The sequence below is a fragment of the Grampus griseus genome (genome assembly GCF_964374135.1).
Source record: "Grampus griseus genome assembly, chromosome: 11".
NCBI classification, from domain to species: Eukaryota; Metazoa; Chordata; class Mammalia; order Artiodactyla; family Delphinidae; genus Grampus; species Grampus griseus.
This window is the reverse complement of record NC_139005.1, coordinates 44,037,741-44,061,282: the sequence shown is the minus strand read 5'-3', so window position 1 is coordinate 44,061,282 and position 23,542 is coordinate 44,037,741. Positions and strand designations below refer to the sequence as shown.

General features: G+C 55.0%; 3 protein-coding genes across 4 annotated transcripts; 1 reads left to right on the top strand and 2 right to left on the bottom strand.

Annotated features, from left to right (window-relative positions):
• The first annotated feature begins 5,657 nt into the window (after positions 1–5,657).
• CD63 (CD63 molecule) lies at positions 5,658–8,886 on the top strand. The gene is made up of 8 exons (XM_082665783.1): positions 5,658–5,797; positions 6,359–6,435; positions 7,357–7,545; positions 7,713–7,787; positions 7,890–7,985; positions 8,092–8,229; positions 8,474–8,557; positions 8,727–8,886. The coding sequence occupies exons 2-8, from the start codon at positions 6,370–6,372 to the stop codon at positions 8,790–8,792; spliced, it is 714 nt and encodes a 237-aa protein (XP_082521909.1). The 5' UTR covers positions 5,658–5,797; positions 6,359–6,369; the 3' UTR covers positions 8,793–8,886.
• A 1,157-nt stretch (positions 8,887–10,043) lies between these two features.
• On the bottom strand, positions 10,044–14,206 carry RDH5 (retinol dehydrogenase 5). Of its 2 annotated transcripts, none has more exons than XM_082665108.1 (5): positions 13,448–14,206; positions 12,569–12,915; positions 12,143–12,401; positions 10,687–10,850; positions 10,044–10,391 (listed from the first exon to the last, which is right to left on the bottom strand). In XM_082665108.1, the coding sequence occupies exons 2-5, from the start codon at positions 12,876–12,878 to the stop codon at positions 10,168–10,170; spliced, it is 957 nt and encodes a 318-aa protein (XP_082521234.1). In that variant the 5' UTR covers positions 12,879–12,915; positions 13,448–14,206; the 3' UTR covers positions 10,044–10,167. The 2 variants fall into 2 exon arrangements, with proteins under 2 accessions (XP_082521234.1, XP_082521235.1); XM_082665109.1 differs by having other exon boundaries at positions 12,569–12,896.
• A 646-nt stretch (positions 14,207–14,852) lies between these two features.
• Positions 14,853–18,552, bottom strand: BLOC1S1 (biogenesis of lysosomal organelles complex 1 subunit 1). The gene is made up of 4 exons (XM_082666730.1): positions 18,373–18,552; positions 17,566–17,638; positions 15,335–15,467; positions 14,853–15,053 (listed from the first exon to the last, which is right to left on the bottom strand). The coding sequence occupies exons 1-4, from the start codon at positions 18,431–18,433 to the stop codon at positions 14,943–14,945; spliced, it is 378 nt and encodes a 125-aa protein (XP_082522856.1). The 5' UTR covers positions 18,434–18,552; the 3' UTR covers positions 14,853–14,942.
• Between the last annotated feature and the right edge of the window lie 4,990 nt (positions 18,553–23,542).

Here is a 23,542-nt window from a genome sequence, read left to right as displayed (position 1 = left end):
GGTATGATCAAGACTTTATCATTCTTAAGGTAACAAAATTGATCCCCTTCATTCCCCTCTGATCCTCCCAACTGCCCTGTGAGGTGAGGGAGTAGTCTCCCTCCTGCCTAAGTGGCAGAAAGCTGAGGCTCAGGGAGGGCGAGAGTTTGGTCCAAGTCACCCACTCACGTGGGGGAGAACGTGTCTCTCACCAAGGCTTCTGACCTCAGGGCGCTGATGCTGACGGCGAACGTGGTGCACCCAGCCCCGGAGCTGGTGTGTCAAGACCCTGGTTCTCATCTGCAGGTGGTGGCTGAGTCGGTGGCTTCATCTCTCTGGGCCTTACTTTCCTCACAGTGAGGAGGTAAGCTGACTTTGGCAGTGATGATGTTCTCCTGGGTACTATGGTGCGCTGTGACTGGAGGCCCCTCTCTATGCCCACAGACTCCAACAATCAGAACATCTCCAACCTTGCCCTTGTTTTGATCTAACCCTGCCCTCTGGGAGCTGCTATCAAGCACCCATGCCTCCCTCATATCTAAAGCTGGGGCCTCTGGATTGAAATCTCAGGCCCCCAATTCAGACCCAACCTCTTGACCTTAAGTCCCAGCATCACCCTTCCTACCTTCCCCAGTGTAGAGATGCACCCTTTTCCTTTCTCTCTCCCATCCGTGTCTCCTCCTCTTCTTTCTCTCCACCCCCTCCTTCATGTCTGTTTCCCCTCTCCTATCCCGCAACCTCTCCCTTGTCTTCCACTCTCCTCTATTTGCTCCTGTATCTCTGTGTCCCTCTCCAACCCTCCTCAACTCTTCCCTCTCTTTCCTCCTCTCCTTCCCCATGCCTCCTGGCTCCTCTACCATGCTCCCCTGCCCCCAAGGGCTTCTGCAGGTAGAAGTTCCCAGTTCACTGGGGCCTCTACTACCAGGGCACCTGCGTCTTATCTCTGAGCCGGCCCCTCCCAGTGGGGCTCAGGCAGGGGTCCTGCTGAGTGGAGGGAAGGTGTCTGCAGCAGGGGCTGGACTCTGTACGGATCTGAGCTTTGGGAGGCCTTGGGCGCTGGCTACAAGCTACTGTGTGTTGCACTGGGTCTGGCCGATGCCTACATGCTCTCAGATGGCAACCACCCTTGCTTGGGACACCTGAGGCCCCCATGCCCTGCTGCTGGCCCTGGTTGGAGAGCTAGAGGGCAGCCTGGCTCTGCTGTGTGGGCAGGGGACAAGCCCGCCCCACTCACCCACCACCAGCCAGTGCCAGGCGCTGAAGGGACAGAAGCCTGAGCTAATCAGGCGGCTTGGTGGCATTTCTGGACACTAGCACTTGGAGTTGGTGCTGAAAGCTCTGAAGGATGTGATGTGAAGGCCAAGTCTGAGGTCAGCCTCCTCCCCACTCAGAGGTACACAGGGCTCTATGCCTACTTCCCAGGCTAGAGGGGTAGGCCATTCTCTTTTAAAAAATTGTGTTAGGGACATAGAGAACAGACTGGCGGTTGCCAAGGGGGAGGGGGCCGGGGGAGGAATGGAGTGCGAGGTTGGGGTTAGCAGATGGAAACTTTTTTTTTTTTGGCCTCATCAAGGGATCTCGATGAGGGATCTTACTTCCCCGACCAGGGATCAAACCCGTGGCCCCTGCAGTGGAAGCACAGAGTCCTAACCACTGGACCTCCAGGGAATTCCCCAAGCTTTTATATATATAGAATGGATAAACAACAAGGTCCTACTGTATAGCACAGGGAACTACATTCAATACCTTATGATAAACCATAGTGGAAAAGAATATAAAAAAAGAATGTATATACGTGTATAACTGAATCACTTTGCCGTACAGCAGTAATTAACACAACTTTGTAAGTCAACTATACTTCAATAAAAAATTATGTTAAATAAAATTAAAAAATTATGTATACATAACACAAAATTTACCATTTTAACCATTTTTTTAAGTGTTCAGCGGCTCTAAGTATATTCACGTGTTGTGCAACTGTCACTACCATTCATCACCAGAACTCTTCCATCTTCCTAAACAGAAACTGCACACCCAGTGGAACAACAACCCCCTATTCCTCCCAGCCCCCGGCAGCCACCACACTACTCTCTGTCTCTGTGAAGGTGACCAGGAATGGACTTTTCTTGCCCTCTCCCTTCCAGCTCCACACAGGTCTGTTCTCCGGGGTTTCCCTGGCCCCATCCTTTCTCTCCCATTGCGTGACCAAGCTGCTGCAGTACTCTGCACTGGCCACAGTTTGCTCCCTGCCCTTCCCCTGGCGTTCCTCTAGGAGGGTCCCATTCTCCTGACCTTCACCTCAGCTCCACCCCTGCCTACCTGGATGCCTCCACTCCCCACTCAGCAGGTACTTGGGATCCTGCCCTGACATTGCTCTGGAAAAGGCCACCTCACCCAATGGCCTTCTCTGGCATCTCACCTTTCTTTACTATTTGGTGCTTCTGGCCACTGTCCCCTCCTCCTGTCATGGAGTTCTCTTTTCTCTTGACCTCTGAGAGAGAGAGGAAAAAGCACGGGCTTTGGAACCCCCAGAGATATGGGTTCAAATCCTAACACTGCCCTTTACCTGCTTGGACTCTGGGCACATCACTCCCTGTCTCTGAGCCTCAGTTTCCTTATCTCTAAAACAGGACAAATCATACGGACCTCACCAGGTTGTCATGAGGATTAAATGAACTCATGGCTCTAAGTGCCCAGCACAGTGCCTGGCAGAGTGCAGGGGTCCAGCTCCGCAACTTCCTTTCCCTTTCAGCTCCTTTACTCCCCCATGTTCCTTAAACATAAGCGTTTCCCAAAACTCTGTCTCTGTTTTCTTCTCTTGCTCTGGCCTTCACCCATCTATGGATTTAGATATCACTTTATATATATATATATTTTTTTAAAATTTTATTTATTTTTGGCTGCGCCGGGCCTTTGCCGCATGTGGGCTTTCTCTAGTTGCTGTGAGCGGGGCCTACTCTTCGTTGCGGTGCGCGGGCTTCTCATTGCAGTGGCTTCTCTTGCTGTGGAGCACAGGCTCTAGGCACGCGGGCTTCAGTAGTTGTGGTGCACGGGCTTCAGTAGTTGTGGCTCACGAGCTCTAGAGCGCAGGCTCAGTAGTTGTGGCCCACAGGCTTAGTTGCTCCGCGGCATGTGGGATCTTCCCGGGCCAGGGATTGAACCTGTGCTCCCTGCATTGGCAGGCGGATTCTTAACCACTGCGCCACCAGGGAAGTCCTAGATATCACTTTTTATCTCCAGTCTGACTACTCCCTCCCGAGTTTCACACCCCCAATTCTAGGTGGGACATCTCCACCCAGCTGCCTCTCATGTGCCTCCTGCCTTGGGTGACAACCACCTCTCCCCTGGGCGCCCAGGTTTGGAAACTCTGAGTCATCTCAGACTCTTCCCACTTCCTCTCCTGCTCCCACAGGTAAGCAGTCACCCCATTCTTTGATCTTCCCTCTCTGAAGGGCTTTTCCAAGGCTTTTCCCCTCCTTTCCCTGGTTCTGGCCTTCATCAGCTCTCCCTTGGACCATGTTGTACCAGCTACCCTCCAGACACTCATCTCTCCTTTCACGGTAGGGCCAATCCCAAGAGAGTTCACCCACCCTCTCCCCTCTGCCTCTAGAACACACCCCACACAGCCACTAGGTTCTCAACAGTCCTGTCACCCAGACTGTCTTCTTCTTTTGCTTCATCTATTGTTTTATGAAGTATTTCAAAATAAATTACAGACAGGACATCTCACCCTTAAATATTTTCGTATGCAACTTTAAAAAATAATTTTCCTATATAATCATACTATCGTCACAGCTAACAAAATTACTTTCTCATGTCTAATCCTCCGTTAATATCCAGATTTGCCTAGCTGTTCCCAAAATGTCTTTCACAGTTTGTTCAGGCAAAGGTTCAGTCAAAGACCAAGCATTATACTTGGTGGTGAGGTAGCTAAAGTTTCTACATCTTGACTTCAGCCCACCTTCCCCCACTCCCATCTGTCACCACATCCTTCCCCAGCCCTGTGAGCTGGCCAACCCCAACGTGTCATGGACTTTTTTTTTTTTTAATATTTATTTATTTAGTTGGCTGCACCGGGTCTTAGTTGCGGCAGGCATGTGGGATCTAGTTCCCTGACCAGGGATCGAACCCGGGTCCCCTGCATTGGGAGCTCAGAGTCTTAACCACTGGACCACCGAAGTCCCCACGGACTTTGAAAACTACTCCTTTTTTACACTTGGCCCTTTCCTTGTCCCTGGAACGGAGCGACTACCCTTTTATTGTCTAAGGTCACCCGGGAGCGCACCACCCACCTCTGTGAAATCTGTTCTTTTTCTTTCTTCTCTGGGGCAGAGGCACCACCTGTCCCTCCCTCTGCGCTCATCCAGCTGCCACCAGGGGTTTCTGCCTCTGTTCACAGTGTGGGCTCGGTTCTGCCTGCTGGCAGAGGACGGGGCCACCAATTGCCTCACCTCGCTGGCCCTGCGCCCAGCACGTGCCTGGCAGAAACAGATGAAACTCCTTTCTTCAGCTTCTTTGCTCCTCCTCCACGGCCTGCCTGCCGTGATAATTGGGAAGCAAAATCCAGAAGGGGCTTGGTGTGTCTTGCTGGAAGATTGTGATCCTGGAAACTGGTCCTCAGCCCAGCCCAGATCTCCTTCCTTCTGCTCTTATAGTTTCCTTCCTTGTGCACACGTACTGAAGGCTCAGGAAACGGTTCTTCAGGCAGGACGAGAAGAACCTAAGGGGTTGGGTCCAGGCCAGGGGGGCAGGGGTGTTGTGGTTGGTTCTGTCCTTTGCTTGTTCACACAGCTCCTTCTGCGGACCACCACGCAGAAGAGGTGCGTGGCAGCTTGATACCAACCCCTTCACCTTCCAGTCCTCTCCTGGCCTTGCCCTGTGGGCTGTCCGCTAGAATGGGATGGAGAAATCCAGGGAATATATGCCATGCCCGCCTTAGTGTCCTCCGCACGCCTCTACCGTTAACAAGCTGATCCAGGAGGGGTGGGAGCTGACCTCAGCAATCCTCTCCCAGAGGGAGGGACCTGACTCTGACGTGCCATGATTGGGTGGAATGGTGCTGCGAAGGGCTTCCTCCACGTCTCGGCTCACTACTCAGGAGCCCTAGACAATGGAGAAGGGACTAAGAGAGAGAGAGGGACAGGAACACCCACTCTAGAACGCTGGGGGATTCCCAGGATGTGAGGCTGGGGACTTTCTGAAAGTTTATTCTGCCCCCACCCGATTCCAGAGAGCCAGCAGCGCCCTCTGCTGACTCAGGGAAGGGGTGGAATGGAGCTGGAGCGAGAGGAAGGGAGTGGGCTCTGGGTGGAGAATGCAGGCCTCTTGAAGACCATCTTGTCACCTCGACTCAGCTCTGCCGCCCGGCCGGGCGCTCAGAGAGTAACTTCGGGCCGCTCATCCCTCCTTTGGCTCTCACACGTCTCCTCCGTTTCCCTGAGCCAGAGAGAACCAGGCGGCGCCGGATCCCGCTCTCCTACCCCGAGGTGGCCCCCTTCTGGCGGCGCCAGGAGGGCGCCAGGCACCCCGAGGTCCTGCCCTGGGCGTCCTCTCTTTGCGGGGGTGGGCGCTGTCTTACGGGCAGGGGCCACGTGGCCTCGACCGGGCTGGGGGCTCGGCCTTCCCCACGCGGGCCGGGTGACTCAGGCCGCAGCTGTTCCCGCGTCACATGAGGGAGGCTGGGGCCACTCGGCGGGGGAGGGGGCTGTGGCTGGAGTCGGGGCGGGGCCGCGCGCCGGGCGGGGCCAGAGCCGGGGGGCGCAGCTAGAGAGCCCCTGAGCCGCGGCAGGAGAGCAGCGCACAGCGTCGGGGAGCCCAGGTGAGGACGCGGGGCTCGCGCCGGCTTCCGCGTGGGGTGGGGAGGGGCTCGCCCCGGCCCTCCGAAGATCCGCCGCGCTCCTCGCCGCTCCCGAGGCCCTTGCAACTTTGCAAAGTTCCGGAGGCCCGGGCGGAGTGGGGGTGGGGGGGCGCCGGCCGCACTTCTGTTTGGCGGTGGTCAGAGCCCAGGGGAAAGGCCTGGGGGTCGGGCTGGGGCTGAGGACTGTTTCTCGTGACTAGTTAGGTGGGGAGGGGGTGTTTAACGCCTGGGGGCTGGAGGGTCGAGGGTGGGCGTCCGGCCCTGGCCCCCGCCGGCGCCCTGGGTTGGGTCCCGGGCCGCGGAGGCGGCGGGGCGGGGTCCGGGCTGGGCGGCGGGCGCCCCCACCCCTCTCCTGCGGGGAGAAGAGGGGGCTGGGAGACGTGGATCTGACCGCGGGTTTCCGGGTGGGAGGGGCCTGGAATGGGGGCCCCGCAGGGAAGGTCTCGAGGCCCGGCAGGGAGCTCGGAAGCCGAGATCCCCCTTCGACAGGTTCTGATCCCCCTGCCGTCCCCTCTGCCCCAGGCCAGGCAGCCATGGCGGTGGAAGGAGGAATGAAATGTGTCAAGTTCTTGCTCTACGTTCTTCTGTTGGCCTTTTGCGTGAGTGGGGAGCGGGGACGGTGAGGGCGCGCTGGCAGGGTGCGGGGAGACCTGGCTCCGGAGTGGTGAGGGCTGAGGGGCCAGGAATGAAGGCAGCTGGGGACCAGATGTGGAAGGAAAGCCCGGGAACGACCGAGGCCAGCGCGGCCGTCCTCTTCTCCAGCTTTCAGGAACCTCTGAGGCTGGTTTGGACCGACAATGGCGGGCCACCCTCCCCGTAACCCCTCCGGGCCCTTCCTGTCTGGTGACCCAGTCTCTTGTGATATGGGGCAGTGGGGCAACCAGCCAACCGCCTGATGCTATCGCCACCCTCCTCTCTCCCCCTCCACTCCGTCATTTCTTGCCATTCCCTCATCACCCCTGCCGGCTGCTTGGGGTGGGTAAGGGCTCTGCCCACCTCCATTGCTCCCGTCCTGGGCTCCTGGCTGGAGAGGCTACCGTTTGTCCAGGAAGGGGCAGGCTACTTTTACCCCCTTTTCCTCCTCCCTGGCCTAGTTGGCTTGAGGAACCCTAGTCACAGCTGATGAGGATGTGGTGGGCATTGGAGGATAGTGAGAGGGCAGTTCTGGGAGCCCTAGAGGCCCATAGGAAGCGGCTCAAAGGAAGCACTGCTCTTTGTTAGTGTTAAGCACTGCCCTGGGGTCAAGGCTTTCTGAGAACGTCTCTGTTTGCTTTTGGTGAGGAGCTTCTTGAAAGAAGGCGTGGTTCCTCCTGGTTGCCTTCTCCCAGAGAGCCTTGAACAATTTCCCAGCCCTCACTGTGGGGCAAGGATGCGTCCTCCTTCTCCCCCATAGTCAGAAGTTTCCTGGGGCTGTGAGAATCGGCCTCTATGGCGCAGGGTTCCGCCTGTGTCCTGGGTGCACCACCGTGAAGGGCTGATGGGTTGTGGGTCTTCTGAATCCTGACCTGCCCTCCTCCCAGGCCTTTGCAGTGGGGCTGATCGCTGTGGGCATAGGGGCCCAGCTTGTCCTGAATCAGACCATCACCCCGGGGACCACCCCTGGCTCCCTGTTGCCCGTGGTCATCATCGCAGTGGGTGCCTTCCTCTTCCTGGTGGCCTTTGTGGGCTGCTGCGGAGCCTGCAAGGAGAACTACTGTCTCATGATCACGGTGAGTGGGTACGGGCCAGCCTGGGTGCCTGGGACTGCGGAAGGGCATTTCTCTGGAGGGGGCTTGTCGGGGTGGGTGGGTGAGGGAAACCTTGGTGAACGTTCCCGAGACCGGCAGGCCCCTCTCACCCAGACTCCAAACGTGACTCCCGTCCTTTGCACCTGCAGTTTGCCATCTTCCTGTCCCTTATCATGCTGGTGGAGGTGGCTGCAGCCATTGCTGGCTATGTGTTTAGAGACAAGGTAAGCAGGGAGTAAAGGGAGGGCCTTGCCTCAGAGGCCTGGAGACTCTGGGACCCAGGTGCCCTGAATTCTGGCCTCAACAGTGCTCCTCCCTACTCCCAGGTGATATCAGAATTTAATAAGGATTTCCGGCAGCAGATGCAGAATTATCCCCAAAACAACCATACAGCATCGATCCTGGACAGTATGCAGGAAGACGTGAGTGGGGTTGCTGGGAGCAGGGGTAATGGGGGAAGGAGATTCTCATCTCTATGTTGAAGATGGAGGTTCACCTAACAGCCTTTTCCCCCATATCTTTCCGCAGTTTAAGTGCTGCGGGGCGGCTAACTACACAGACTGGGAGAAGATCCTGATGGTGGCCAAGCGAGTCCCTGACTCCTGCTGTGTCAATGTCACTCAGGGCTGTGGGATTAATTTCAACGTGAAGGATATCCATACTGAGGTAGGGAGGGGGCTGAGATAGTATGGGACTTGGGGAAGCTGGGAAATGTTTCAGGAGGAAAGAGGGACCCGGGGTGGAGGTGGAGAGGGTTGGGGCTCTGGGAAGTTGGGCGTCAGGGGTGGGGAGGGAATTTGGGTATACTAGGGGTGGGGTTAAAGGTACAGAGGGTGGGGGAGAGACAGATGGTCCAAGGAAGGTGGGTGGGAAGTTTCTGATGGTGTCTTGTGTGCCTGCCACCCTTCAGGGCTGTGTGGAGAAGATCGGGGGCTGGCTGAGGGACAAACTGCTGGTGGTGGCTGCAGCAGCCCTGGGCATTGCCTTTGTGGAGGTGAGAGACGCCCTTGAGCATCTGGGATCTAGGGGCAGTGGGAGGGTGCTGAGCAGGAGGTGCTGGCCTGGGGAGGGGAGGCCTGGTGGTGTTTGGGGTCTCTTGGGTGGGCCCCGGGTACCTTACTTCCCTGACTCCTCTTCACCCCCATCTCTGTCTTTGCTTCTAGGTCCTGGGTATCGTCTTTGCCTGCTGCCTTGTGAAGAGCATCCGAAGTGGCTATGAGGTGATGTAGGGGGTCTAGTCTCTTCAGCCCCCTCATCCAGGGGAGTGGGTAGTATACTCCAGGTTTTTCAATTAAACGGATTATTTTTTCAGACCGAAAAGAGAGAGAGTCTCAGTTTGTCTTAAAGAGTGATACTTTATCCCTTCCCCCTCCTCATCCATGTTCCTGTCCTCTGGGACCCCGTTCTGTTTGCACCTCTGGAAAGGCAGGCCTACTTTGGGGGGTGTGGAGGAAAGGAGGATTGTGCTGAAGGCGTTCGTTGGGCTGGCAGTGGAAGTGGGGATCCCGAGGCGGCTGAGGCCCACTGCCCTCCCTGTCTCCTAGTCTTGTGCTGCCAGGCTCAGTGCTGAAGTGTTCGTGAAGCCATTTCCCACGTCAAAGGGATTCTCTACCAAGGTCCTACCTGGGAGAGACCAGCCCACATCCGCTGTCGACATCTTCTCCCTGGCCTTCTGCCCACCTCTGAGGGCCCAGCAACTCCTTGCCACCCTGACCCTCAAGGGGGCCTGGCTCCTTTCAGGATGGTGACAAGTTGCTTTTATACCTGTGTGGCCAGTGTCTATCCTTCTTGACTTACGTTAGATAACAGAAGAATTTAAGAGGGTATTGGCTTTTTTCCCATGGAAACCACCCAGCTTGGCCTTGACCCCTCTTCATCACCTCCCCATGTCCCCCTTCCCACTCCAAACACTGAATTTCAACCTTACTCCAGGAAGAAAGGAAACATCCAACAGTGCCCTCTAGTGGCCACCCCTCCAGATGCAGCTTCAAAGATGCCTTACAGATGCAAGACAATCCCCTTGCGCCCCCGAGTGGGTGCTGGTTGTTTTGCAGGTACTAAATGGGCCAGAGACCCTGGAGGATGTCAGCCTAGGTTAGTTAGGAGTTACATAGGGTCTTCCACCGGGCACCTTCATTTTTGCCCACCTACAGTGTTTTTTGTTTTGTTTTGAACAACACACATTTTAATTAATTAATTTTTGGCTGTGTTGGGTCTTCGTTGCTGTGCGTGGGCTTTCTCTATTTGCGGCGAGCGGGCGCTATTCTTCATTGCGGTGTGCGGGTTTCTCATCGTCGTGGCTTCTAGTGTTGCAGAGCACAGGCTCTAGGTGCCCGGGCTTCAGTAGTTGTGGCACGCGGGCTCAGTACTTGTGGCGCACGGGCTTAGTAGCTCCACAGCCTGTGCGATCTTCCCGGACCAGGGCTCGATCCCGTGTCCCCTGCACTGGCAGGCGGATTCTTAACCACTGCGCCACCAGGGAAGCCCCAATACACATTTATTGAGTGCCTGTTTTGTACCAAGCACCAGGCAGTGCCAGGGTGGGGGACAGAAATAAATCAAAGTCCTTGCCTTGAACGACGACCTCTTGCTGGAGGGCTGAGTTCAGTAGACCGCCTGAGCAGGCTTGGGAAGGACCCAGGTGAGCACAGCATCCACCAGGCTGGCTGGCAGGTAGGAGGCTGGCAGCCAGAGCAGCTTGGCGTCCCAGCCTGGGCTGTAGCGGGTTCTGGGGTGACGGGCAGTCAGGGCATGCTCCAGGCACTTGCTCACCTTGGTCAGGTCCGGGTCACAGATCAGGTTCATGATGCGCTGCTGCACTCTCAGATCTGCGGCCCAGCGGACGGTTGTAATCAGTGTCCCTGTCCTGTTCCAGCCTACCTCAGGCCCTATCTCCTGGGGCCTGGGGCTTGCTGCCCAGTAGAGGTGAGAGGGGTCCTCAGTCCCCTCCCCAGTTTGGGGAGTGGGCAGGTTGCACATGGCCTGGGTGTTCTATGGCATCCCGTTCACCCTCACCCCTTCCCTGACTGCTCTACCCACCTCCTCCCAGCAGGCTGGTGCAGGCCTGGCCTTTGTGGCACTCTCATTTCCCTTCATATGCCCCTGCGTGGGCCCATCACTCACATTTGGTGAGGAAGCTCTCCCCATAGAGGGCCTGTGTGGCTGGAGGCAGCCGTGCCCAGCAGGCCTGCAGGCTGTCCTCCAGACTTTCCAGGTTTGTCACGGGGGTTCGGAAGAAGCCAGGCTCCACGATAGAGACTCGTACCCCGAAAGGAGCCACGTCCCGCCTGGAGTGGGGGCAGAGGGAGGTTTCTGGGTTCTTGTCTTTATAGGGAGAGGACTTCAGGGACATGGGTAGGGAGGCTAAGATAGGAAAGCATCACAGGGTCAGTGGTCATGACAGGAAGGGATATCCCCGCTGCCCTGGGATGAGGGGCAAGTGGGGCAGAGGGAAGGAGGTATTTTTGAGGTTTGTTTTCCTTTGTATTCTCTTCTAGCATCTAGAGCAGGGACTTGCAAACTTCTTAAAGGGCCAGACAGTAAATATTTTCCACGTTGCAGATCTAAAAGTAATGATATTATGTAGCTACTTATATAACCATTTACACTGTCGCCATTTAAAAATGTAAAAGCCATTATTAGCTTGTAGGCCAGTGGCGGGATCTGGCCTGAGAACCACAATCTGCCAACTCCTGAACTGGAAGAACCACAGTCCCCAGATCCCAAAACACAGGGTTGAGCCCCAACGGCTGGATATGGAGGGTGTAGACTGGTGTTTGCTGGGGGAGGGCGGGAGTACTCGGCACAGACTGCAGAAGTCCAAGTATAAAGTACGTGTTCTGTGATGCTGATTGGAAAATTAAAAGACTGAGGCATAGGGACAAAAGTAGACATTGATGTCGTTTGCTGAGTGATGGTGACAGAGGAAGACTTCCTTCAGGAGGTGGGCCCAGCTTGGGGGAATCAAACTCTGCTCCTGTGTCATCCTTAAGTCTCCCTTGCGCTCTCATGGGACTTTGAACAGTATTGTTTAAAGATGAGGGGCAGGAGAATGTAATGACCAGGGTCTGTAGGCAAGCAGACCTGGGCATACGTGGCAGTGCTCCCACTGTCATGTGGTCTTGGGGAACTTATGTTACCTAAGGGTGTTAACACCTACCCTTACAGGATTTTTGGGAGAGTTGAATGAGAAAGTGTTCAGTAGAGGTACTAGCTCATGGTAAGTAATAGTTGTTATTAGTAATAATAACATTAATAAGAATGAGAGCGGGCTTTTGGGGGCATTTTCTATGTGCCAGGCTCTGTTGGGGCCTCACATGTACCTCATTTTACTCACCCATGAGGCGGGCCTTCTCATCCTGATTTAACAGAGGAGGAACAAACTGGGGAAAAGAGAAGTAACTGACTAAGGTCACCAAGCTCACATGAGAGAAGGCTGGGATTTGAACCCACAAACTCGAGCCCTAAACTGTCTCTAAGTTTCCACCACGCCCTGCTTTCATCAGCTCTGCAGGGCAGATGCTAACCTGCTTGTTGAGTGGCTCCCCCCGGACTGGGAGCAGGGCCCTGCACCCCTCACCTCAGGCTGTCAGAGAACGCCTCCAGGCCAAACTTGGAGACACAGTAGCCCCCTCCATTGGCTGCCAGGCGGCCCAGCACACTGGTGATGTTGATCACCCGGCCCTGGGCCTGCCGCAGCAGGGGCAGCAGGGCGAGGGTGACCCCGATGGGACCCAGTGTGTTCACATTCAGCACCCGCTGGAAATCCTCCTGTGTCTGCCAAGGTGTGGGCCCGATGATGCCAGCCGTGCCGGCATTATTCACCAGACCAAAAAGCCCTGTGGGGAGGTGAGACAGGCACAGGGTAGGTGAGGCATTCCAATGGGCCCTCTCCTTTCCGGGAGGATCTGAGCCCTGCTCCTCCCCCGCAGTCCCTCTAGCTTCCCACAGCCCCTGCGAGTGCACACCTTACGCCCCGTTCCCGGTGGCCCCTTGCCATACTCACCTGCTTCCCCGACGTGTGTTTCCACCCACTTGGCTGCCTGCCGGACGCTCTGGGGATCTGTGACATCCAGCAGGGTGGTGTGGAGTCGGGAGGAGGCCACCCGCTCGAGGTCCTCTGCCCCTGAGGGGGTCAGGCAGCTGGCCAGGACTCGGAAGCCTCTCTGGTCCAGCCTCAGTGCCAGAAGCCGCCCAAAGCCCGAGTCACAGCCGGTGACAAAGACGAAAGCATCGCTGGCGGGCAGGCTCTGCCGGTCCCTGAGCAACCACAGTGCTGCCCAGAGCGAGACTCCAAGAAGCAGAGGCAGCCACATGGCCGGACCCCAAGTGACCTGCAGGTGGCAGCCGAAGCTGGGCAGGGAGACTTGTCTAGTTTACTCTGGCCCACCAGCCCTCGCCCCTCATATCTTCCCCCTAACTGGAAGTCTCTGGTTTGAGCAGTCTGAGACTCGCAAACTACAGTTCATCTAAGTAAAGCGAAGATCTGGGCAGACCCTGTATCTGTGGGTAACTTAACTAAAACCAGATGAGCTGGGTCCTGTGTGCAGACCCGCCACACAGGAGCAGAGGGATCTTGTTATCACCTCTTACCTCCTGCTAAACCAGCTGGGCCTTATTTTTGGAGACACATACGGAGCCCCTGCATTTTAGTCCTGCTGGCTCCAAGCTTACTGTGTGAGGCCGAGCACCTCACTGTGTCTCGGAACCTGTTTTCTCATCTACCAAGTGGGACTAACACCCAGCACACCCACCTGGGAACCGCGGGGGATCAAAAGGGATAAAGTGTGAGGAGGCGCATGAAAAGCTTTAGGCTTTGAGTTATCAATACATGAACATCTTGCCAGTCTTCTCATAGCCCCCGAGCTCCCAGTACCCTGCTTACCTTCTCAGGGGAAAGCTAGCAGGCACTACAACACCTGAAGTTTCTTCTTTTGCTTTGCTTGAGAAACTTTGCTCCAGGGCTTCCCAGGCTCCCACTAGCTACCACTGAGGCCAAAGTCCGAGGCAGGTGGACTGGGTGCCAGAAGTATTAAGTGCATGTGGGGCGGGGTGGGGGAGGAGGAGCCAGGGAGGCTGAGGCCTGTGGGTTGAAGCCAGGGCTTGCTACAGGCCAGAAGCGCCCAGTGCCCTGCTTGGCTCTCTTTTCCAGTGGGGCTCCCTGACCACCTCTGTCACAGATTCTTTTCTTTTTCTTTTTTTTTCTAAATTTTTGAATTCCACAAGGCTTAGTCGTTTTTTTTTTTTTTTGCGGTACGCGGGCCTCTCACTGTTGTGGCCTCTCCCGTTGTGGAGCACAGGCTCCAGACGCGCAGGCTCAGGGGCCATGGCCCAGGGGCCCAGCCGCTCCGCGGCATGTGGGATCTTCCCGGACCAAGGCACGAACCCGTGTCCTGCAGGTGGACTCTCAACCACTGCGCCACCAGGGAAGCCCCATTTTTTTTTTGTTGTTTTTTGTTCTTTTTTTTAATTTATTTTTTGGCTGCGTCGGGTCTTCATTGCTGTGTGCAGGCTTTCTCTAGTTGCGGCGAGCGGGGGCTACTCTTTGTTGCGGTGCGTGGGCTTCTCATTGCAGTGGTTTCCCTTGTTGCAGAGCACGGGCTCTCGGTGCCCGGGCTTCAGTAGTTGCAGCTCGCGGGCTCTAGAGCGCAGGCTCAGTAGTTGTCGCCCACGGGCTTAGTAGCTCCGCGGCATGTGGGATCTTCCTGGACCAGGGCTCGAACCCGTGTCCCCTGCATTGGCAGGCGGATTCTTAACCGCTGCGCCACAAGGGAAGTCCTGTCACAGATTCTTAAGAGGAGGGATCTATCAAGGATGGCAGCTGCCCCTCTCTGTTGGTGACCTTGGACCTGTCACTCCTCCCCCTTCCCTGCCCTGAAGTGCTCCCATGCCCAAGAATTAATCTCCCAACTGGTCCAGACTCATGACACTGCTTAGCACCAGGCTGGGAGAGGCCGTGAGCACGTGGAGAGGCAGAGAGCCAGAGCTGGACCAGGCCTGCTCCCTGTCTTGTTTCTCCTCTGCGGGAAATGGAAGTCCTGGGTTAGGAAGCTTGGGACAGGGCCCCCTGCCCTTCTCTGGGGAGGGGTGGGAAACTCCCACCCTCTGCTTACCCAACAGTACCTGCATCAGGTACCAGGCCCAAGGAGGAGAAGAGAGTTGAGCTTGTAAGAGGAAGCTAGTTCCAGCCTCTACCCAAAAGGTACCATTGCTCAGAGGAAGAGTCTTCGAACCTTCCATTCCTACCGCCCACACTGAGCTAGTAGCTCCTTGAGACACACACAGAGAAATGGAGGCTTGTGTTTTATTCATGGCCTGTCACCCTCCTTCCTGCCCGCCTGGGGGAGGTAGGAGGAATGGGGGAGGGGAGGGCAGTGGGGCTAGGAGGGGGCCGACTGCAGCTGCCCTTTGTAGACGTACTCCAGCGCGGTGGCAATGGTGCGCATGTCCAGCTCGATGCTCCGAGCCCAGTTCTCCACATCCCCGATTTCCTGGAAGGTGGTGGTGGGGTGCGGAGTCCGGGAGTCAGGGTGGGTGGGGTGTGGCTCTAGGGGATGGATGGGGGTACTTTCATTCCATCCCCTACAAAGGGCTTCGTGTGGACCCACCAGCTGCTTTTACTTCTCTAGCTTCTGTGACACTGGGGCCATAGATTTCTGGGGTTTCTGGGACGATCCCCACTTCCTCCTCAACCCCAGGCCTGAGGTGACCGCACTGGAGGCAGCCAGTGGGGGCGCAGGATGTGGCTGGAGACGTAGGGAGCGTGGCCTACCTTGAGCGCCTGGTTGAAGTTCTCCACCATCCCGATCCACTGGCCTGTCTGCTTGGCAAACTGGGCAGCCTGGACCTGTAGGGTCTTCACCTCGTGGTCCAGCTTTCTCTGGTTCATGTAGGCCTGGGCCACGCTAGAGGTTGCAGGAGGAAGGAGGTCAACTCGCCCAGCTGGTGGGGAGTGGTCTCCAGAACTGATACCCCACTGCCAGAGTGGGAGGCCGGTCAGGAGTCAGGCTGGAGAAAACCGTGTGATTTTGGCCATTCCTGGATGTGAGGCAAATGACTACGATGTACGTGCAAATGAGCCCGGTCCCTTCCTTCCATTCCCAGGATTCCCAGGAGAGCCTAGCCGGGAGCTGACCAGAAACATACCATTTCCTACCCCCAGAGGAGTTCTTGAAGCTGGGTGAGAAAAGGGAGGGTTAACCTGGTGGGGCTGAGGGGTATCACTGAGGAAGAAGCTGGGAGGGAAAAGGGGGCATGGGGAAGCTTGGGAAATCCAGCGGCAGGGACACATCTGGCAATGATTGGAAGGCCAGAGATCCGTGCGAGAAGTTGGGAAGGGAAATTGGGCTCCTCCCTGAATCTAGGGTGGGATGGGAGAGCAACCCCCTCCCCAGGAACTCAGGGTCAAGGGAAGATATCCCAAGGGCTGCTTCTTGGCTCTCTCTCCCAGTCCTCCTCTCGCCCACACAGATGAAGGAACACACACACACACACTCTCTCTCTCTCTTCCTTCTGCTCTAGGCAACTGGTTTTCTATTCTCCTTGATCATGGTTGCCTGCAGTTACATTACTGCCCCAAGGCTGGTATCCCCGCCCCCCGCTCACCCCCCCCCACCCCGCAATAACTGTTCCCCCTTGCTGGCTGATGAATCTTTCATTCCCCACCCCAAAGCTCTGGGTCAGCTGAGAGACTCCACATCCGCTGCCCCCACCCACTGGAATCTGTGGGGACTGGAGGGGACAAGGGGATGGGGCGGGGGGGGGTTGTCTAGAGAGTGGGAAGGACACCTGACAGGGGCTGAGATAGACTGAGCCTTTGTTTTCCTTTCTGGGGAATGAGAGGAGCCGTGGGCAACAACACAAAACCCTTTCTAATCTGGCTTTGGCTTAGCTGCCCTCTAAGCTGAAAGTGGGGTGGCCCCTAGCAAAGGAAGAGAAGCAGGAGAAGCCTGGGCCAACCACAGAGCAGAGCCCAGGAGGCGCCAATGTGGGAGGGAGGGAAGCCACAGACCCTGTCCCTTCTCTCTGGGGGACAGCTGGGTCACAGTACGGAGTGTTGGAGGAGTTGAAACAGTCATAGCAGGGTGCTCCCAATGCTTCAAGATTCCCCTGGGAGTTCCTGAAATCCTTATTTTCCCTGTTGACCTCTTGCTTTCTCTCATTCACACTGCGTGGAGGGAGAGGCCTGGAGGGAAGGGAGATCAGAGGCCCCAACCACAGCCTTCTCTCCCTCTAATCTTCCCGAGATGAGCAATGAAGGTGACAGTTCCTGCCTGGCTCACTTAGGTGACTCAGCCTCTGACTTCACAGCCAAGCTATTCGACTTGCCCTGGGGTGGAAGGCATCATACTGCCTCCTTTCTCCCAACAGATGGCCTGGCTATCAGATCATCATCTCTCCACTTTTCTGGGTCACTCAGGGTCAAGAGACAATGTTCTTTGCTCCTTCCCAAGTCACTGGTCATTACTGGCATCCTCACTTAGGACCAAGGCAAGGGGTGGTCTCTGGAGACCCAGAAGGAAGGGAAGTGACAGCCTGGCTCTAAGGTAGCTCCTGGCATAGGTTCTGCCCTCACCCTCACCAGCTGTGCCATCTCTTTCCTGCCAGCTGCTCTCCAGGTCTGCCAGAGGGTGGGAGGTGGAGAAGGAGGGGCTGGGAAGCTGTGGTGAAGGACGGTGCTTTCCCTCCTGCTGGAAGTGACAGCTGCACTTGGACGGGTGAAGAGAGGTGGCCAGACGGCATCACGTTGTGAGCACCAGGGAAGTTATTGTTGGGAAGGGGAAATCTGGCTGCTTTTCCAACCACCGCAGCTGTTCCTCTCTGCCCTTGTTAGGGGTCAGAGCTGGCTCAAGCCTCTCTCCATAAAAGTTAAGCTGGGTGGGAGGAGGATAGGGGAATGAGCAGAACATCTCATCTCCTCAAGAGCAGTCTGAGGGCTAGACCTTGCCAGTGCCTAAACTTGGGGGGGGGGCGGGGTTGGTGTTGATGGGAAGAGGTTCATACCCCACATTGAGGTGATCCACCAAAGCTTCTGTCAGGCAGGTCGCTGCAGTGATAGCCTCTCGCCTCCTCTTCTCTGGGTGGAGGGGGAAAAGGGATTAGAATGGAGGCTTGGTTTTTTGAGGGGTGGTGCTTAAGGTTCCCCCACCCATTCATTACTATTCTGCTAGTTGTGGGAACATTTCAACTAATCTCAGAGTGCCAGAGCTGAAAGGACCTTGCAAAACATAAAGCAAGCCCTTTCATTTTAGCGGTGAGGAAACTGGTACCCTGAGAAGGGAAGCAATTCGCCCGGGGACGCTAACGAGTCTGTGGCAGCGCCCAGGACTCCAGCCTCTCAGGCACGCTTTTCCCCATGTCTTGGCTTTAGGATTGGTAACTCCGGGATTCCCAGTCCGGATTCAGGAAACAAGGGCCCCACCCCCATTTCGGTGGTTTCAGGCCTCCAAGAATCCCAGCTCTGCTGGGTCCCCAACACCCGCTTCCTTTCAGGAGCGTTCCTTCCCACTTCCAGGATGAGCGGCTCCGTGGACCAATCGGCACAGCGTTCCGTGACAGGGGGCGGGGCTAGGATGCCGCGGAGACAGCGTGGGGGGCGTTGCCGTGGGGGACTGGAGCGCTGCTACAGACCAGGGCCCGTTGGCAAGAGAACGGAGCTCCCCAAAAAGCTCCTCTAATTCCCTCTCCCACATGCCCGTGCCCACTGGCCTGCGCCTTTCCTTGGATTTGGGCCGTTACTCAAGGTCCAGGCTCCGGGCTGAGGCTAGGCCGCGGCGGGAGAGAAAACGGCGGACTGGATATTTGGCTCACCCTGCAGCTCCTTGCGTTCATTCTGCTTGGCCTGGTGTTCTTTCAGCAGGCGGGACAGCATGGTCGCGGCGGGCTGGGGGCAGGGCGCGCCCGGCCCCCTCCGGCTCCCGGAACTGGAACGAGCTGCTCGGCTCCCGCTGGGCCCGGGGTCACGTGACTGCAGTGTCACGTGAGGCCCGGAACCGCCCTCCTTTTGAGACTTGGGGTGGTAGGTAATGAGGATCTTGGCTGGGAAGGGAGGGGATAGTAGGGCCAGGTGAGCTCTTGTCTTTATTGGGAGCTCACTTTTGGTGAGTGTGGGAATGTGGGTTTCGTACCCACATTGCAGAACCAGTTTTTAATCTCCTCTGGATCTCAGGCTCCCAGGAGGGTGGTTGTTGCCAGGCTGTCCATCACGGTTCGGTTGTTGCGGGAGCAGAGGCTCCCAGGACTCATTGAAATTCTTTGCCTTCTCTGGCCGTTCCCTCCTGGCAGCTCTGGTCGGTTTTCAGTTGATCCTCAGCTCCTCCCTCTAGGGGGGGGAATGCTTTCCTCTCTCTTCCAGCTCGCTCTCTTCTCACCACCCCACCAAAGTCCCTCAGCTCTGGCTGCTCATTGTCCAGAAGAAACATTTTAGGCCCTTCCAGCGGCCTCCTAGGGAGCTTTGCTAATTTGGCTGGCTATGTGTGGTGAATGTGCAATTCCATCTCTGTCCTTTTGTGGTCAGGGAATGCAAACCCATTTATTTCTTACCAGTAGAATAAGCTGCTGCCAAAGTAAAAGGTAAATTATATAATACCTCTCTGAACTAAAGAGAAATGCTTCTGGGATTAACCCCAACAAGAAAAAATTATAAACATCAGCAACATATTCTTGCTATTACAACATTCTCTCTTGGTGTACTGTGCACTGACATGCCGGGTGACTTTGGGCAAGTTGCTTATCCACTCCGGGTGTTGGTTTTCTCCTTAGGAAAATTAGAAGATCGGATTAAATCAGTGGTTCTCAGCCCTGTCTATACATTAGAATCATCTGGGGAAGTTTTAAAAAATATGCCTTGGTCGAAGACCAATTAACTAGATCTCTGAGGGTGGAGGCCTGGTATAATTATTTTTTAAAAAGTTGTTCAGGTGATTCTGATTTTTTGTTTTTTTGTTTTTGGTATGCGGGCCTCTCACTGTTGTGGCCTCTCCCGTTGCGGAGCACAGGCTCTGGACGCACAGGCTCAGCGTCCATGGCTCACGGGCCCAGCTGCTCCGCGGCATGTGGGATCTTACCGGACCGGGGCACGAACCTGCGTCCCCTGCATCGGCAGGCGGATTCTCAACCGCTGCGCCACCAGGGAAGCCCAGGTGATTCTTTTTTTAAAAAAAATTAATTAATTTTTTGGGCTGTGTTGGGTCTTCGTTGCTGCTCGCCGCGGGCTTTCTCTAGTTACTATGAGCGGGGGCTACTGTTCGTTCTGGTGTGCAGGCTTCTCATTTTGTTGGCTTCTCTTGTTGTGGAGCACAGGCTCTAGGTGCGCGGGCTTCAGTAGTTGTGGCTCGCGGGCTCTAGAGCACAGGCTCAGTAGTTGTGGTGCGCGGACCTAGTTGCTCCGTGGCATGTGGGATCTTCCTGGACCAGGGCTCGAACCTGTGTCCCCCCCCTGCATTAGCAGGCGGATTCTTAACCACTGCGCCACCAGGGAAGCCCTGTTCAGGTGATTCTAGTGTGCATCCAAGGTTGAGAATCACTGCACTAAACCATATCTAAGGCTATTTCCAACTTTGGCATTCTCTCACTTTGTGATTCAGTTACATAGTTGGAAATTGACTTTATTATATCTACTTGCAGGTGGAGGAGAAATGGATGCTGATTGATTTATTTATTTATCTCTGGCTGCGTTGGCTCTGAGTTGCTGCGCGCAGGCTTTCTCTAGTTGCTGTGCGCGGGGGCTACTTTTCGTTGCGTTACGTGGGCTTCTCATCGCGGTGGCTTCTCTTGTTGAGCACGGGATCTAGGCATGCTGGCTTTAGTAGTTGTGGCTCGTGGGCTAAGAGCGCAGGCTCAGTAGTTGTGGCACACGGGCTTAGTTGCTCCACGGCACGTGGGATCTTCCCGGACCAGGGCTCGAACCCGTGTCCCCTGCATTGGCAGGCTTCTTAACCACTGCTCCACCAGGGAAGTCCCGTTGATTGGTTTAGAATAGAACATTCTTGAATTTTCTGAGTCAGAGCTGAAGATTACTGATTAGTTCACTCAACTCTTTGCAGACTAGCATCTTAAATCCCGGGATGTGTACAAGTGTCAAAGGATTAGTGAGTTGAAATGGTTAAGTGGCAGCATAAAGCAGAACATTAAGTGCCAAAATAAAAACTCTGAATAAAAAGTGTTGGATACTGTGTGTATGTGTTTTTGCTTATATGTGTACTTCTTTAACAACATATCCTGAGTGCTTACCATGTGTGAATCACTTTACGTGTATTATTTCATTCCTAGAACAATCATGTGAAGTATAATAACTGTCATCCCCAGTTTGCAGAGGAAGAATCTGCAGTACAGAGCAGTGCAGTAATAGAGTTCATAAGTGATCTAGCTAGGATACAGATCTGGGCTATCTGAGGCCAGAGCTTGAGTGTAACTACTGTACTATACTATAGAAACCATGGGAGAGAACCCAGGAGGGGGAGGCCCAGAAGCACTTTTGGGGACGGCCCCATGTCTCTTGTCATTATATCTCTCTATGCTTGTGGGGCATCAGTTGGAGGGAATCCTGGTAGTGGGGGGAGTGTTTGGGAAGAGGCTCCGCTCCAGAGAGGAGCTGATCAATAGAAGCGGGAAGAGTGAGAGCATTGCAGGGCAGCCTGGCCCAGTCCTCCCCCACTCTGGCTTTCGCTTCCAACCGCAGTGAGCCAGCAAAACAGAGGCAGACTGGAAGATGCCTGGTGCCTCACTCGCAAAGCTGGGAAAGAAAGGCAGGGGTTGGCCGGCGTGCCAGAGAATGGTGACAAGCGGATCGTGAAACAGAGGGCAGGGGCTAACGAGGGAGGGTTGGTGTTGGGGGTTTCAGTGGTGAGTCTGTACTGTTAAGATCAGGATGACTCATGGAGAGTGCCAGGCTCATCCTGTATTACCCTCACCCCATTGGTACAACTGCCTGACATTTTCACAACGGTATAGAGGCTGCCAGGACTCTGCGGACATCAGCCCCGCCCTCCTCTCCCACACACTGGCTGTTCCTTTGCCCTAGAGCTGGGCAGAGGACATGGGTGCCTGTATCTGGGGACTCCAGTTGATCTCTCCAGGGTCATCCTCCACCTACTCTTTTTCTGGGCCCTTGTTGCTCACTGTCTAACCTCAGTGTCTACTGTGGTCGAAACTCAGCTCCACCTGCCTTTGGTAGAGGTGGACACTGGCTGCATGAATATCTGGAGAATGACTCTTGAAATTTGAAATCTCTTTCTGCCCACCTCTGCTTACAATTTCCCACTCAGATTATTTTTCTCTTAGAATAAATGAATGCAACTCTATACTCTTTTCGTCCACTCATTTCCCTGTTCTTTTGAGGTGTCTTTCAGATAGCTTTAATTAGCAAGCTCCAAGCTGACTAGCCGGGCCAAGCCTTAGGGCCAGATGCTGCTGAGCTGTTAGGAGTTGGGTGAGGACTGAGGGAGGACATGGTGTGAGTGCAGAAGGCTTCTCATACTGGGAAATCTGGCTGGGCTTCAAGAGGGGGCCGTTGGTGTTGTGGCCAAGTTCCAAATGTTGGCCTGAAGCCAGTGCTCAAAGAAAAAGGGCCCTCAAGACAGTCTAAATGGCTCACTGTGGGAAGTGACCTCACAGTCCTTCTCCCCAAGACGCAAGGGGTTTCCCTGGGATCCTCAAAGACCAGAGCGGTCAAGTTGTTTCCCCGCTGACTGTCCTCAATCACGTTTATATTCTTTCTCTCCCAGTCGCTCCCATAGTTTGAACTTTGGTTCCAGCCAGAATTCAGAGGCTAGCAGGAGGATTCCAGTGCTGGAGAGATGGGTGGGGTGAGAAAGTCCTCATGTATGTTGGGGAGGAAGAGGCTGACCCTGGGACATATGCTCCAAGGCTCTGCTGCCAGATGAGGTATAGGGAGAAGTTAACCCTGCAGTGTGTGTCCTGGAAGTGTCTGCTCCTAAGCTAGAGACAGCAGCTGGGAAATGTGTGATCTGGGGGAGGTGAAAAACAGGGATCCCTGTCAGAGGGGAAGAGGGCTGTTAGAGGGGGAGGGGCTGCCAGACAAGGGCCAAAGTCTTTGCTGGGTCTGGAATCCATCAATGTTTAAAATGTTTTGAAATTATTTTGAAATAGTTGTAGACTCAGAGGAAGCTGCAAAAAAAAATAGTGCGTGAAATCCTGTGTACCCCTTCACCCAGCTTCCCCCAGAGGCGGCATCTTATATAACTGTAGCACAGTAGCAAAACCAGGACGCTGACATAGGTACAATACTGTTAACTAGCCTACAAGCCTTATTCAAGTTTCCCCAGTTTTTTTTTTTAACATGCATTCATTTGTGTGTGTGCATAGTTCTATGCAATCTTATCCCACGGATAGGTTTGATAACCACCACCAAAATCAAGAGACAGAGCTCTTCATCCCCAGGAAGGAACTCCCTATGCTATCCTTTTATATTCACACCTCCACCTCCCCCATCCCTGTACCCCGGCAATCACCAATCTGTTCTTCATCTCCACAGTTTTGTTATATTAGTGGAAACACATAGTATCAGCATTGGTGTTTGTTTTTTTTCTTTTGCCGTGCCGCAGGGCTTGTGGGATCTTAGCTTCCCGACCAGGGATCAAACCCGCGCCCACCGCAGTAAAAGTGCGCGGGGTTCTAACCACTGGACCACCAGGGAATTCCCAACATTGGTTTTAGTTTAATGAATTCCTGAACTTTGAACTCAAATACAAAAGTTCTCTGGCAGGTTGTTTATTCGAATATTAAGCTTGTTTCATTCTCTGGATTCCTCCGGCTTCTTCATTCCCCCTTAACCTGAAATACTGCTCCCCACTCCAACAATCTGGTTTCATTTCTCCTTTAGGGAAAATCTACACATCTACATTTACTAGGCTGGTCTGGGGCCGGTCTGGGAAAGGGAACCGCCCTCCCTGTCTCGGCTATTTATAGCCAGGCTAATTTTGGGTGGCCTGTCTCTCTCTCTTCTTTCCTGCTCCTTCCT

What these genes read in the sequence shown, in the direction of transcription:
- RDH5 (XM_082665108.1), bottom strand. Translation starts at nt 12,878, where the DNA reads ATGTGGCTGCCTCTGCTTCTTGGAGTCTCGCTCTGGGCAGCACTGTGG. An exon ending in GCGTTCTCTGACAGCCTGAG is followed by an intron (nt 10,851 to 12,142) that starts GTGAGGGGTGCA and finishes CCCCCACTCCAG; the next exon opens with GCGGGACGTGGCTCCTTTCG. An exon ending in GGAGAGCTTCCTCACCAAAT is followed by an intron (nt 10,392 to 10,686) that starts GTGAGTGATGGG and finishes GCTGGGCCGCAG; the next exon opens with ATCTGAGAGTGCAGCAGCGC.
- CD63 (XM_082665783.1), top strand. Translation starts at nt 6,370, where the DNA reads ATGGCGGTGGAAGGAGGAATGAAATGTGTCAAGTTCTTGCTCTACGTT. An exon ending in TGAAGGATATCCATACTGAG is followed by an intron (nt 8,230 to 8,473) that starts GTAGGGAGGGGG and finishes GCCACCCTTCAG; the next exon opens with GGCTGTGTGGAGAAGATCGG. An exon ending in TGGGCATTGCCTTTGTGGAG is followed by an intron (nt 8,558 to 8,726) that starts GTGAGAGACGCC and finishes CTTTGCTTCTAG; the next exon opens with GTCCTGGGTATCGTCTTTGC.
- BLOC1S1 (XM_082666730.1), bottom strand. Translation starts at nt 18,433, where the DNA reads ATGCTGTCCCGCCTGCTGAAAGAACACCAGGCCAAGCAGAATGAACGC. An exon ending in TGAACGCAAGGAGCTGCAGG is followed by an intron (nt 17,639 to 18,372) that starts GTGAGCCAAATA and finishes CCCTCCACCCAG; the next exon opens with AGAAGAGGAGGCGAGAGGCT. An exon ending in ACTTCAACCAGGCGCTCAAG is followed by an intron (nt 15,054 to 15,334) that starts GTAGGCCACGCT and finishes ACCACCTTCCAG; the next exon opens with GAAATCGGGGATGTGGAGAA.